Source organism: Leucoraja erinacea, chromosome 3 (genome assembly GCF_028641065.1).
Source record: "Leucoraja erinacea ecotype New England chromosome 3, Leri_hhj_1, whole genome shotgun sequence".
NCBI lineage: Eukaryota > Metazoa > Chordata > Chondrichthyes > Rajiformes > Rajidae > Leucoraja > Leucoraja erinaceus.
In genome coordinates this window covers 49,311,906-49,325,268 of record NC_073379.1, presented here as the reverse complement: position 1 = coordinate 49,325,268, position 13,363 = coordinate 49,311,906, and the positions used below count along the sequence as shown (strand labels likewise).

Here is a 13,363-nt window from a genome sequence, read left to right as displayed (position 1 = left end):
CCTGTTTGCTTTTGCTCCAAGTCATAAGAAAGAAGGTGGCAGCAAAAAGTACATTTTTAATATGTTTTCAATCAAGTTTTAAGTAAATTTGGCTTCCTCTGACAAAAATCTCAACAGATCAATATATACATATATAATTCTTAAGCTGCCTTTCCTGCTGCAATAATTAAAAAAAAAGTAGAGTACTGATATTTTACCTGCTGAGAGGATTAAGTAGGATTCTGGATTTTAAAAAGTCACGAGAAATCAATTAGAATGGGGCTGCAAGTATTTTTGTTCGGAAGTATTAGTTCACTTATGTTATTAAACAAGTAAAAGATCAGGTGAAGCAATCAGGAGGACTTACTCAATGTTGATCATGAGTTATGCAAGGACAGAATGGCATATCACATCCAGCTCCACACAATACTCAACTAGAAGTGTCATCAGAGACATGTAAAGTATTATTTTTCTCCTTTTCCCTCAGCCCTTCAAAGCACAAAGACATACGTGAGCTCACCATGCAGTGAATTACAGAAAGATATTGACAAGATTGTGCCTGATTTGTTACCCATATTTTTTTATTAACCCAGATTATCTAATAAGGAGGTAGATAGCATCAAGGGAAATGTAAAAGTGTCTGTAGAATATTTATCACAAGGAGCAGAGAGACTGAATAGCTTGGATTTATATTGGGTTAGTCATGCCTCTAACTTATTCTTGTGGCTAACGTATTTATGCATCTGATCCAAAGTTTCTGGTCTCTGGTGATCCTCGGGATATTGCTTGTTTGTCTAAGTGTAATTCTGTTAAATATCTAAAGGTGGTGCTAAGACTCTATCTTGCTGGAGATGGGTTGATTGACATGTTGTACAAATGGCACCTGCCCTCCATCAGATATTATTCCGATTTAACAGCATTCCATTGTAGCTGCTTTCTTAAGTGTAGGGAATGGAAATGTACATGATGGAGTAAACAATGGGTTAAGTTTAATCTCTGACTTTTTGATGGAGGTATGTTCATTGAAGCAGCTGAAGATGGTTGGATCAAGGTCTCAATCCTGAAGCAACATCTTAAGGCACCTGGGAAAGAGGGAGTTATTCTGCTGGGACAGATTTTTCCTGAATTGGCTGGAACCAGCAACTTTGTGAATCAAACAATTAATTTGGGCTGTAGATGAAGCTTTGAACCAGATAGTGAGGAGTATTTGGACAAGAGGAAATGCATTAAATTAGAGAAAGGACAAACAAATCACCAGCTAAATTTCAGAATAACAAATTTGTTTTATTCAGCGAGATTAAGCAAACCAGGTATGCACTTCCAATTAGCTAAATTAGCAATTATTTAATTAAAATGCACCAAATTCTCAAGGATTTGGCAGACTTGATGCTGAATGATGTTTACTTCTGGCTAGTGTTGAGAACCAGTAGCCAAGTCTCAAAATAAGGGATCAGGCGGTTAGATTAATTAGAAGATATTTATTCACCAAGACTGAATTTTGCTTGCAACTGAAAGCTCAAGATTCACCAAGACTGAATTTTGCTTGCAACTGAAAGCAAAAGATTAAGAAGATTTTTTTTTAAGATATCAAGGGAATCATTGGATATAGTAGTGGTACAGAAAACGTGAGGGGTAAAAGATCGGCCGTGATTTTATTGAACGGCACGGCAGGTACAAGAGACAGAATGTTTCTCTTGCTTCTATTTCTGGTATTGTGGAGATTAGTAGTAAGTATAGTTTGGTAATATGGCTAGTATGGTAGCTAATGCATTTTTTAATGAACATTCCCTTCTAACTTCAGTTTTACTAGGAGTCCTTGATAAAACATTCAGCCAAATTATACCTTGATGACAAGGGCAGATTATCTCAAATGATTTAGTTCTGCAGCTATAATGAGACCTGAAGTTATAAGGGAATCTTAAGGGGTTGGACAGGCTAGATGCAGGAAGATTGTTCCCGATCTTAGGGAAGTCCAGGACAAGGGGTCACAGCTTAAGGATAAAGGGGAAATCCTTTAAAACCGAGATGAGAAGAACTTTTTTCACGCAGAGTGGTGAATCTCTGGAACTCTCTGCCACAGAGGGTAGTTGAGGCCAGTTCATTGGCTATATTTAAGAGGGAGTTAGATGTGGCCCTTGTGGCTAAGGGGATCAGGGGGGTATGGAGAGAAGGCAGGTACGGGATACTGAGTTGGATGATCAGCCATGATCATATTGAATGGCGGTGCAGGCTCGAAGGGCCGAATGGCCTACTCCTGCACCTAATTTCTATGTTTCTATGTTTCTATGTATAGTCATAGAGCGATACAGTGTGGAAACAGGCCCTTTTCGGCCCAACTTGGCCACACCGGCCAACATGTCCCAGCTATAGTCCCACCTGCCTGCGCTTGGCCCATATCCCTCCAAACTTGTCATATCCATGTACCTGTCTGTTTCTTAAATGGTGGGATAGTCCCGGCCTCAACTACCTCCTCTGGCAGCTTGTTCCATACACCCACCACCCTATGTGTGAAAAAGATTCCTATTAAATCTTTTCCCCTTCATCTTGAACCTCGATTCCCCTACTCTGGGCAAGAAATTCTGTGCATCTAAGTTAAGTGATGTAATGATACTGACATTGAACAGATAACATTGTAAACGTAACATCAAATGGGGAAAAATCCACCAGTGGGAGTCACAAACAAGGGGAAATAATGACAAAATTAAGGGCCCAGTCATTTAAAACTAAGGTGCATAGGCATTTCCTCTCTCAGAGGGATGGGATTCTCAAGAATTAGCTGCCCCTGGGCAGAAGTGGAAGCCAGAACATTAGATAAGTTTAAAGAGGAGATAGATTCATAGATGAGGAATTGAGGACTGTTGGCAACAGGAGTTGAGGCTAGCATAGATTGGCCATGATTAGATTAGATTAGATTCAATTTTATTGTCATTGCACTTTTCAGTGCAACAAAATGGTTTAGCCTGCAATCATAACATAGAATAAATAACAAAACAAACTCTCAACATAGTTTAAAGTCGCAAAGTCATTGTCTCTTCCCTCCTTGCTCTCCCTCTGCGCTGAGGCAATCCAGGCCTCCGATGTTGTGACCCCGCTGGGTGATGGTAAGTAATGTCAGTCATGACCATGGTGAAAGGCAGGGGAGGCTTGAGACACTGAGTGGCCTACTCCTACTATTTCCTTGTATTTTTGTGGAAGCAATTTTAGACATTTTCTGTAATACTGCTGGATCATCAAGTGATGATAGCCATCAGATTATATTTGTCAAATTATATGGTAATGATTCATGTAGTTTGGGGGTGGAGAAATAGGAAGGAAGGGATGTGAGAAAATGACACTGGAGTAAATAGTGTGATCATGTCTGAATGTGGCCAGAGTGAATGCTTATATGTTTAAAGTGTGCATGTTTCCAATAATGTGTGTGCCAGGTCGTCCAACAGAGTTTGGCCTTCAATTGTCCTGGACCAAAACGGTAGGTAAGTTGGTTTACAAGTCCCTCCCCCATTAAAGAATTCACGATGCAGCGTTAACTCCCATTTCTATGAACTACAGAAATGGAAATAAGTCATCATACAATCCCAAGAGACTGCCAAAGAATATTAACCCTGCTCTCTGTGAACAGGGTGTATCTAGGTATTTTCTTGGTTAAGTAGCAATTCAAACAGCATTGGAACCATTTAACTGGAGGCACGGCTAATGCTGGTAGCAATAGCTTCAGTATAACAAGCAATGCCAATGGGTGCATAATGGTCAGCACAGAATGATGGACTGATACGAGAGCTTCCATACTGTGACACGAGAATGCAGTGCACAAGAATTCCGGGTCAATGTCGCTGTTTCAGGATAACAGAGTGAATAGACTTGACTTCTTTAATAAAGGGCACCTTGAGAAGATGGAAACTCTTCAGCTTTGTTAGTTTTGCTCATCTGTACAGGATCAGCCTCCTTCTACTAGTTGTTCACAACCGTTCATGGCAGCATGAGACAGGACTGCAGAACCTTGGTTGATCCTTTGATTGAGATTACTTTGTTATTTTTTGGGCCTGTCCCACTTAAGACGATTTTTTAGGCAACTACAGGCGACTAGTTTGCTGTGTTCACCGGAAACATAGAAACTAGGTGCAGGAGGAGGCCATTCGGCCCTTCGAGCCAGCACCGCCATTCATTGTGATCATGGCTGATCGTCCCCTATCAATAACCTGTGCCTGCCTTCTCCCCATTTCCCTTGACTCCACTAGCCCCAAGAGCTCTATCTAGGGAGTCGTCTCCTCAGTCGCGCAAAAAGTCGTAGCGTCTTTCTGGTCGCGGCTAAATTTTCAACATGTTGAAAATTTTACGCCGACATTGGGTTTAACGCCAATGAGCATAGCTTGACTTCTCCTGACGTAGGTGCTGTCGTAGGTTGTCGCCAGGATGACGTAGGTTGTCGCTGGTTTTTCGGCAACCTGCTACGACTATGACAGTCGTTGGCAGTTGCCTAAAAAAGTGCCAAGTGGGACAGGCCCATAACACTTACACAGTCGCAATTTGCACATTCATTAAGATCACAGCCTGTTTAAGGTATGCATGAGGTTGCTTCCGTTATCATGGTTGGTTCCCTTGACTTGGTGGCATCCTTATGGAGAGTGGTCATTTTGTCATAAAATACAATTCTAATACCAACAACAGTCCAATACCTCCCTGTGCTTCCACACAGACATTGTGTCACACATGATTACAAGCTGTGAACAGTAACAAGACAGGATATCGTTTGGGCAGACTGAACAGTTGTAATTCTTTCCAAATGCTGTTATGAATCTCTGATACGGCAGTCAAGTGATACAAGGAGATTGGTGACGACAAGGTAGTTATTTTTTCTCTCTTCTGCTGATTCAAATACAGGGTAAGAAAGAGGAATGCAAGCAGGCAAATAGCTCCTTGAGTAAGTACTGCAATATAATTATGGTTGATCATGACTTTAATGTCTTGGCTTTCCAATTCCATAAATCCCGAAGACGTAAACATATTCAGTTTTACTATATAGTGGAACAGCCATAGCTCTCTGGTGCAGAGAGTCTAGGACTACAGGTCATAGCTTCAGAATTAAATGGCGTTCTTTTAAGAAGATGAGGAGGAATTTCTTTAGTCAGGGGGTGGTGAATCTGTGGAACTCTTTGCCACAGAAGGTTGTGGAGGCAAAGTCAGTGGATATATTTAAGGCAGAGATAGATGGATTCTTGATTAATATGGGTGTGAGAGGTTGTGGGGAGAAGGCAGGAGAATGGGATTAGGAGGAAGAGATATATCAGCCATGATTGAATGGCGGAGTAGACTTGATGGGCCAAATGGCCTAATTCTACTCCTATCACATGAAATATTCTGCGATTTCATTTTAATTCCATGTCAAAACACCCAGATAAGGAAAATATCCCCGCATTCTATTTTGCCTTCAGAATCTTATGTATCGTTGAAATCTCCCGTTATTCCATAAAGACCATTCCGCTGTTTTTTTTCTTCACTGATTTTCACCTAATAAATCATTCTAATGAAACTATGCCTCATTATTTTGCCTACATCCTTAAATATGGTCTTATCCATAAGCACTCCAGCTGCAGTCTTCTCAATGAACTTTACGATTGTAGCTAAACTTCCTCATAGTACTCCATTATTCTTGATGCAATGGTCAACTTTCTATTTTCCTTAAATGCTGCACAAGTATATCTTTGTTTCTTGCATATGGACACACAGTTTACACAGAATAAGACACTTAAAAGGTCTCAACATCTAAAAACATGATTTTAAAATCTAACAATGGCAGGATCCAGCATGCCAGTGCTAAGCATTCGCAACTGCATTCAGCCAAAAAGCCATGTAGTTGATTCGAATTGGCTTCACCCTCACACACCTATCAGAATAGAAGCCAGCCTTCAGTGAGTTACATGCACTTTACATAGCATTATAAATGGCTGAGAACTCTTGTGAAGGCTCTGGTATCAGATACCATTACTGTAGTACCGAAGACCAGTGCTCCGAATCAACATGCCTCCACCCGAGGTACAAATAAGAAGTGTTATTTAATGCTCACCATTGCTGGAGATGATCCAGGAAGTTTGCCTGCTTCACTGACATCACATCCAACACCCAAAATGTTTAATCCCTTTAACACCACTGCATAATGGATGCTGTGAGCACCATCTATCAAATGCACGGCAGTTGGTTCTGACACCTTCTAAACTTGCAGTCACTACAGCCAGGAAGAAAAAGGGTAGGTGCATGGAAGTCCTCTAACTGCAGTTTTAATTCCAAGCAGCACATCATTCTGACTTGAAAATATATCACTGTCCCTTCATCGTCACTAGGTCTAAATTATGCAGCTCTCGAAACAATAGCACTGCAGGATATCCTCACCAACAGGTCAATAATGTGCTGCATCACCATCTTCTCAACTGCAGTTATGGATAGGCAATGAAGGCCAAACTTACCAGAGATGCACGGATCCTGAAAACTGAACAAATAAAAAATCTGGAATGAATTACCCATTCTATTAACAACTGCTCAGAAACAAATATCCCTAAAGTGTTGAAGAGAAAATGAACAAAATTGGACTTATTTTGAAAATACAAGACAACGACCTGTGTACTTAAAAAAAGTGTAAGCTGAAAGACCAAATGCAAGAACCAGCATTTCCTGACACACTGAATATAGGAAGTAATTTTGGACAAATAGGATACAATACATAAATTATTTTTTATCACAAGACAAATGGGCATATCAGAAATGCTGAGTCTATTCACTAGTTGGTCAAATAAAATAAAACTATGCTTGAAAGAAGAGTCAGTGACACTGAGAGAAATTAGTTAATTACAGCCCAGTGGTATGTTTGCTGATTTCTCTAATTTTAACTAACCTCATCCAAATCTGTATTCAGGTAGCCAGCTCTCCATGGACCATTTGATCTAACCTTGAAGAGTACTCTCCTTGCAGAACCTTATCAAACACTCTGTGAAAGTTCATACAGACTATGTCAACGGCACTGCCCTCATCAATCTTATTGGTTATTTCTTAAAAAAGCTCAAATCAAATTCATGAAATACAGATCTCCCATGCACAAATCAAAACTGGCTATCCCTAATCGACCCCATGCGTTTCCGAATACATGTATGTCTTTTTCCTTAGAATCCTCTCCAGGATGACTGGAAATACAAGAGCACAGAGAATCTCCTGTGCAGCTCAATTTGCCCGATCATAATCACCAGTACAACTCCTTCCAAATATTGTACATTTGTAGCATCCAAGGAATTGTTTTCAGACTATCAAAATTGAAATTTCTCCAGTCTACCAATGTGCCTGATATTACCACTCCTCACCATTACCTGAAAGTTGCTATTGGAATTCTACAAAGGATTACTGGAAAAATTGTGTTTAAAAAAGCCTAGCTGTACAACCTAAAATGCTTGTTTTTCCCCTTAATAGCCAAGTAGAAGAGATTCATAATTCAACTAATGCAGTCAAATTTGAAGACAAAAAATCCCACTATGAATTTGGAATTGAATCCAAATAGAATTATAGTTCAGGATGGAATTTGCATTGGAATAAAAAAACTATTTACGCATATAAATAACAATTGCACACATTTTAATCATGCAGATCTGTCTGCATTTTTCTAAACAATGGTCCTTAAAAGCTACTAAACAGCTTAAAAACCTATACATTATATAAACAAACAAATAAATTAGCAAAATTCTTTTGTACATTCACTTTAGTACAACTTTCTGGGTTCAAAAGTATTTACATCTGTACAACTGCAGAAGTTTTCTACGTTAAATACTTTAAAAAGGCAGCAACAGCATATAAACAAGTCCAATGCTCTGTTTTGAACTGCACATTTTTTTTTTAAAAAAGGTCACACACTTAAGTGGAACATTGCAGCTTACCAAAGATATGGACATCAATACAGATCATACTGCAAGTGTGCAAGAAGCTTTTGAGTGCACAGTAAGCAATCAATATAATTGCTAGCTTTTGTTAAAATTATAAACCAGGGGAAATTTACAAGTACCTTCAAAATTTGCCGTCTTACAATTTTAAACATTGTTTTGTACATTGAAATACACAAGTTTCACAGAGACAACACTAGGAAAGCATCCTTGCAACAGGAATTTAGTAACTGCAGACTAATAAATATTGTGCCTCTTAATGTCTCAGTCACTATTTTATAGAGTTCGGCTGATGTAATAAATTGTGCCTTAACCCTAAACCAAAAACGTAATCTAAGAATGATTCCAGTCCTGCCCAAGGCTCTTGTGTTCCCCATGGTTCTGATTTACAGCAGTCGTAGTTCAAAGACTGGAAGATGCTGAAATGGTTCTGGTAGGTTCAAGGACTTCAGAAGTCTTTAATGCCGGGAAGACGACAGCAGCACTAGTATTCGAATTCCCCGAAACACAAGTCAGAGAGGAAGGTGATACTACTTTTGCAACTGGTTTACCCACAGTATTAATAGCATTTAAAACAGCTCCCTCTGGACTGACCAATAACTTGTTGAAAGCTGTGTCTACAGGAAGAACTGTGGCAGTCTGGGTTGTAGTGGCTTGGAAGTTAGATATTATCGTTTGAGGCTGAGATCTTGCTGCAGAAACATTTAGCTGTGTGGATCCTGTTGTGAACTGAGCGGATTTAGAAACAGCAGTTATAATTTGAGGAGTACTTGGAGGACAGAGATTATGAAGTAACTTTTCAGATGGAGGAACACAAGGCAACAGAGAGGATTGAGAACAGTGGGATACAGCAGGTACCATCAAGGCCTTCTGACAAGCAGTTGTAACGTCAGTTCCTGCATGAAATCCTGGAGTACTTTGTTTCAGTGTATTAGAAATCAGCAGGACGTGACTACCAGATCCAAGGCCTTGAGGTGGAACAATAAACCGATGATTGTTGATGACTATTTGAGTTCCTGGTGCCAAAGGAGTGCTTGTGTTGATAACTATTTTCTGCCGTATACAAGACTCATCTAGTGGTCCAGAAACTCTGCTGACTGAGGATGGCACAGAAGCTACAGGCTGCATTAGGGAAGTAGCTGTAGTAGCTGTATTAGTACGTACAGGATGCTTTGTTAAACTGGGTAACGTAGTTTGATGTGTTGAATTAAGACCCAAAACAGTTGAAGACATCACATTACCTCCAGCTGGTGGGCGAGTAGGTGCCTGAACAGATGCAAACCTGGGAGCAGTACTTGAATTGATTTGTGATGCTATTGTGTTCGGATTCTGGAATCGAATGACTGTTTGACAAGTGTCTTTTGAAAAAATGTTGAATTAAGACCCAAAACGGAGTCTGGAAGGCTAATTACTCCAGCTGGTTGAGCGGTTCTGGTTGATCTTGAATTGAGCAGTGATTGGGTTTTGTGAAGCTATTGTGTTCGGAATTCTGGAATCGAGAATGACTGTTTGACAAGTGTCTTTTGAAAAATGCGAGTTTTGCGGGTTAAAGGCTATACTTATAGGTTGAGCGCTTGCTGGTACTATCTTTGAATTGACTGTGATTGGGTTAGGTAAAGCAGTTGTAATTGGCAAAGAGAGAGATGGAGTCAGTGTCTGCTGTGGCACCTTTGGCTGTACAGATGCAAGAAGCATTGATGAAGCAAGGTGTTCTGCTTTCACTGTTGAAATAGCAACAGGATGCCTAGTTGACAACAATGTTTGATTAGATCTAGATATGTTTTCATTTATTTTAAGTAATGTAGTGGGTTGGGAACCAAAAGTTCCAAACGTTGGCGATGGAATAGTTGCACCTGCAGCTGTTGTTGCTACTGTGTGTGCATTTCTAACAGACATTTTAATTCCTGTGGAGTTCTTAAAAGATACAGAGTTTCGATTCCCAAGTGCAACTGAAGGAATTGCTGAAGTGCTAATACAAGTTGTTGGTAAGACTGCACGTGTGGCAGGTAATCCCTCTCCAATCTTCGCAGGTATGTTCGGCAAAGCATTGATTCCTGGGATATTTTGGATATTGTTACGAGCAAGATGAGCTGGATTTCCCTTGTTAATTTCTTTTACCTGGAATGGGCCAGGCAATGTATTAGTCTTCATTGGCATTTCTCTGGTGTATGGTACCAGCACAACCTGACAAGGATCTGGATTTTTCACGGACATCGGTGCTGTGTTTAGTAGTGGAGCATGCGGTGGATGGGGTAATTTTGTTAATATTAAGTTAGAGGGCGAGGACATTGATGTTGTAGGTGGACTCATAAAAATTAACTTTTGAGGTTGTGCATTAGCAGCCAGGCTGACTTGATTCGTTCCACAAGGTGCAGCAGAGGGACTCGGAACCAATAGAAGTTTTGGCACTGTGGTTCCAGCCAAAAATGCACCATCTCCTGTCTTATTACTTTCTGGTGGGGTAAGAAATAGCTGTTTGCAACTTGTAGCATCAAGAGAGAATTGCAGTGATGGTGCTTGAGTTATTGCTACCTTATTTTGGACAGGACCACCACTATTTAAGCCACCCAGGGGACCACTGACCATATTCAAGGTGTTGGGGGAACTGGTGTGCACAGTTGGACTGTCTGAAACAGCAGACAATATTGTGGGCAGAGGTATACGAACAGGTACCACACCTGAATTACTCACAGTTTTGTTAGGTCCCAGCTTAACTGTTTCCCCAGCCAATTTATTTAGGCCCAATGGAACCGATGAAGCAGAACTGGAAACAGGGAGCTGACCTAGGCTTGAAAGGGAAGTCTGCGTTGGTACAAGAGAAGTAAATGGTGATGATGGTTGGGTTTTCGATACAACAAAGTTCTGAACCTCTGGTAAAAAAGTAAATATTGGCCTGGGATTAATAGCGTTAGGTGACTTTTGGTCTGAACTGGATTGCACCTTAACAACACCTGTGTTTCCTCCACGTGTCATGACTAAAATAGACTGAGAATCTCTTATGCACACAGTTTTAAGCTCTTGTTTTACCTCAGTTGATTCCTTTGATTGCTGTGAGTTAGAGCTCAATGTTGTTCCAATGTTAGTAACTGATCTGCTCTGTAGCTTTGTTGGTGTTATAGACTGAATAGATGCTGACTGTCTTTGTCCAGTGCTTGATGTTGAAACCGCAGGTGCCATGATGGTCGACATCTCCGGCCTTCTATCTGATACAACGACGGTTGACGATGCCAAGAAATTGTACGAAGATGACGTAACTCTCGTTGGTTGACCCGCAGAAATTGTTGCTGTTGCCGTACTTGGCGTGATCCTGCCTTTTGTTAAACTGGAAATTTGTGGCTGAACTTTAACAGGCGGCAGGCACTGAATGTCAACCAAAGGAAAATGTTCCAAGTTAGTATTTTGAGACACAATAGAGGCCTGTTTCTCCAGTTCCCTTTGTGGCTTGGGTGAACTTCCCTTTTCAACATATTTACCATCTTGCTGTTGAGCCAGGAAGTTTTTGGGTAAAATAAGTAACTGCTGCATAATCTTTTCTCCAGATTTTGGGTCAATAATAGGTTGGACTGCAATCATCTTAATCTGGCTGTTACTTAGATCAATTGGCACACAGGATCCATCAGGCATTTTATATAACATTTGTAGGGGACCTTTTGGAGACACAGGAGGAGGTGAACAGAATTTCACTGGACTAGGATGTAATGTGGCTGAAGTTGTCATCTCTTCTGGGCTGCTTGTCTCTGTTACAGGGGAGGATGTTTGAGTGGTTAAGGTCACTTTGTTCCCTTTGTGTTTTGCAAGTAAGGCTTGAATAGGTTTGGTCCCTTTCTGCACTGTTGATCGCGGTGCATTGGCTATCTCCCCTTTTGAATTATCTGACTTGACAAATAGTTCTTCAGGTTTGCTCAAGTTGGTTGAATCAATTGGCTGCTGTCCTGTTGCAGATTTTGATTCAATCTTTTGGTTTCCCACATCAAAGTCAAATGATGCATCTAGTCTGTTGAGATTTGCAGCAGTGTCATTTGTGCTTATTTTGGTCTTTTTGCAAGGTGGAGATTCCTTTGAACATTCAAGATCATTACATTTAATTTGCCTTTTAGGATTCTTGGAAGCTTGTTTCTGTGTTTCTTTGCTGGAACATTCTTTTCTCAGTGGCTTCAGTCTGGTCATAGATAGCTCTGCATCTAGCTGCAACATGTCATCTGAAAGATATCAAAGTGATTAACAGTAAGTACAAATGCATTGGAGGGAAACCGGTAACTATCACAATAAAAAGGGCAGTGATGTGTACAGAACTCTGCTGCTACGTTAAATACTAAATGTTCTACATATTGCCGATGTTCGCCGATGTTCAGTGCCCTCGATAATGTTTGGGACAAAGGCCCATCATTTATTTATTTGCCTCTGTACTTCACAATTTGAGATTTGTAATATAAAAAAATCACATGTGGTTAAAGTGCACATTGTCAGATTTTAATAAATGCCATTTTTATACATTTTGGTTTCACCATGTAGAAATTATAGCAGTGTTTATGCATAGTCCCCCCCCATTTCAGGGCACCATAATGTTTGGGACACATGGCTTCATGGGAGTTTGTAATTGCTCGGGTGTGTTAAATTGCCTCCTTAATGCAGGTATAAGAGAGCTCTCAGCAGCTAGTCTTTCCTCCAGTCTTTCCATCAGCTTTGGAAACTTTTATTGCTGTTTATCAACGAGGACCAAATTTATGCCAATGAAAGTCAAAGAAGCCATTATGAGACTGAAAAACAAGAATAAAACTGCCAAACATCAGCCAAACCTTAGGCTTACCAAAATCAACTGTTTGGAACATTAAGAAGAAAGAGAGCACTGGTGAGCTTACTAATCGCAAAGGGACTGGCAGGCCAAGGAAGATCTCCACAGCTGATGACAGAAGAATTCTCTCTATAATAAAGAAAAATACCCAATCAGCTGTCCGACAGATCAGAAACACTCTTCAGGAGTAAGGTGTGGATTTGTCAATTACCACTGTCTGCAGATGACTTCATGTACAGAAATACAGAGGCTACACTGCAAGATGCAAACCACTGGTTAGCTGCAAAAATAGGATGGCCGGGTTACAGTTTGCCAAGAAGTACTTAAAAGAGCAACTACAGTTCTGGAAAAAAGGTCTTGTGGACAGATAAGACAAAGATTAACTTATATCAGAGTGATGGCAAGAGCAAAGTAAGGTGGAGAGAAGGAACTGCCCAAGATCCAAAGCATTCCACCTCATCTGTGAAACTCGGTGGTGGGGGTGTTATGGCCTGGGCATGTAAGGCTGCTGAAGGTACTGGTTCACTTATCTTCCTTGATGATACAATTACTGATGGTAGTAGCATAATGAATACTGATGTGTATATACACATCGTATCTGCTCAAGCTCAAACAAATGCCTCAAAACTCTTTGGCCGGCGGTTTATTCTACAGCAAGACAATGATCCCAAACATAGAG

The 13,363-nt window shown here is 40.4% G+C and overlaps 1 protein-coding gene across 1 annotated transcript in view; it reads right to left on the bottom strand.

Annotated features, from left to right (window-relative positions):
- Window positions 1-7,569: 7,569 nt before the first annotated feature.
- Window positions 7,570-13,363, bottom strand: part of LOC129694101 (uncharacterized protein KIAA2026-like) — a 66,787-nt gene continuing 60,993 nt past the window's right edge. Inside the window, exons 8-9 of the mRNA XM_055630830.1 lie at window positions 9,305-12,091; window positions 7,570-9,259 (exon numbers count right to left, since the gene is read on the bottom strand). Coding sequence (XP_055486805.1) covers window positions 8,295-9,259; window positions 9,305-12,091 — 3,752 coding nt within the window. The 3' untranslated portion in view covers window positions 7,570-8,294. The remainder of the gene's footprint in view (window positions 9,260-9,304; window positions 12,092-13,363) is intronic.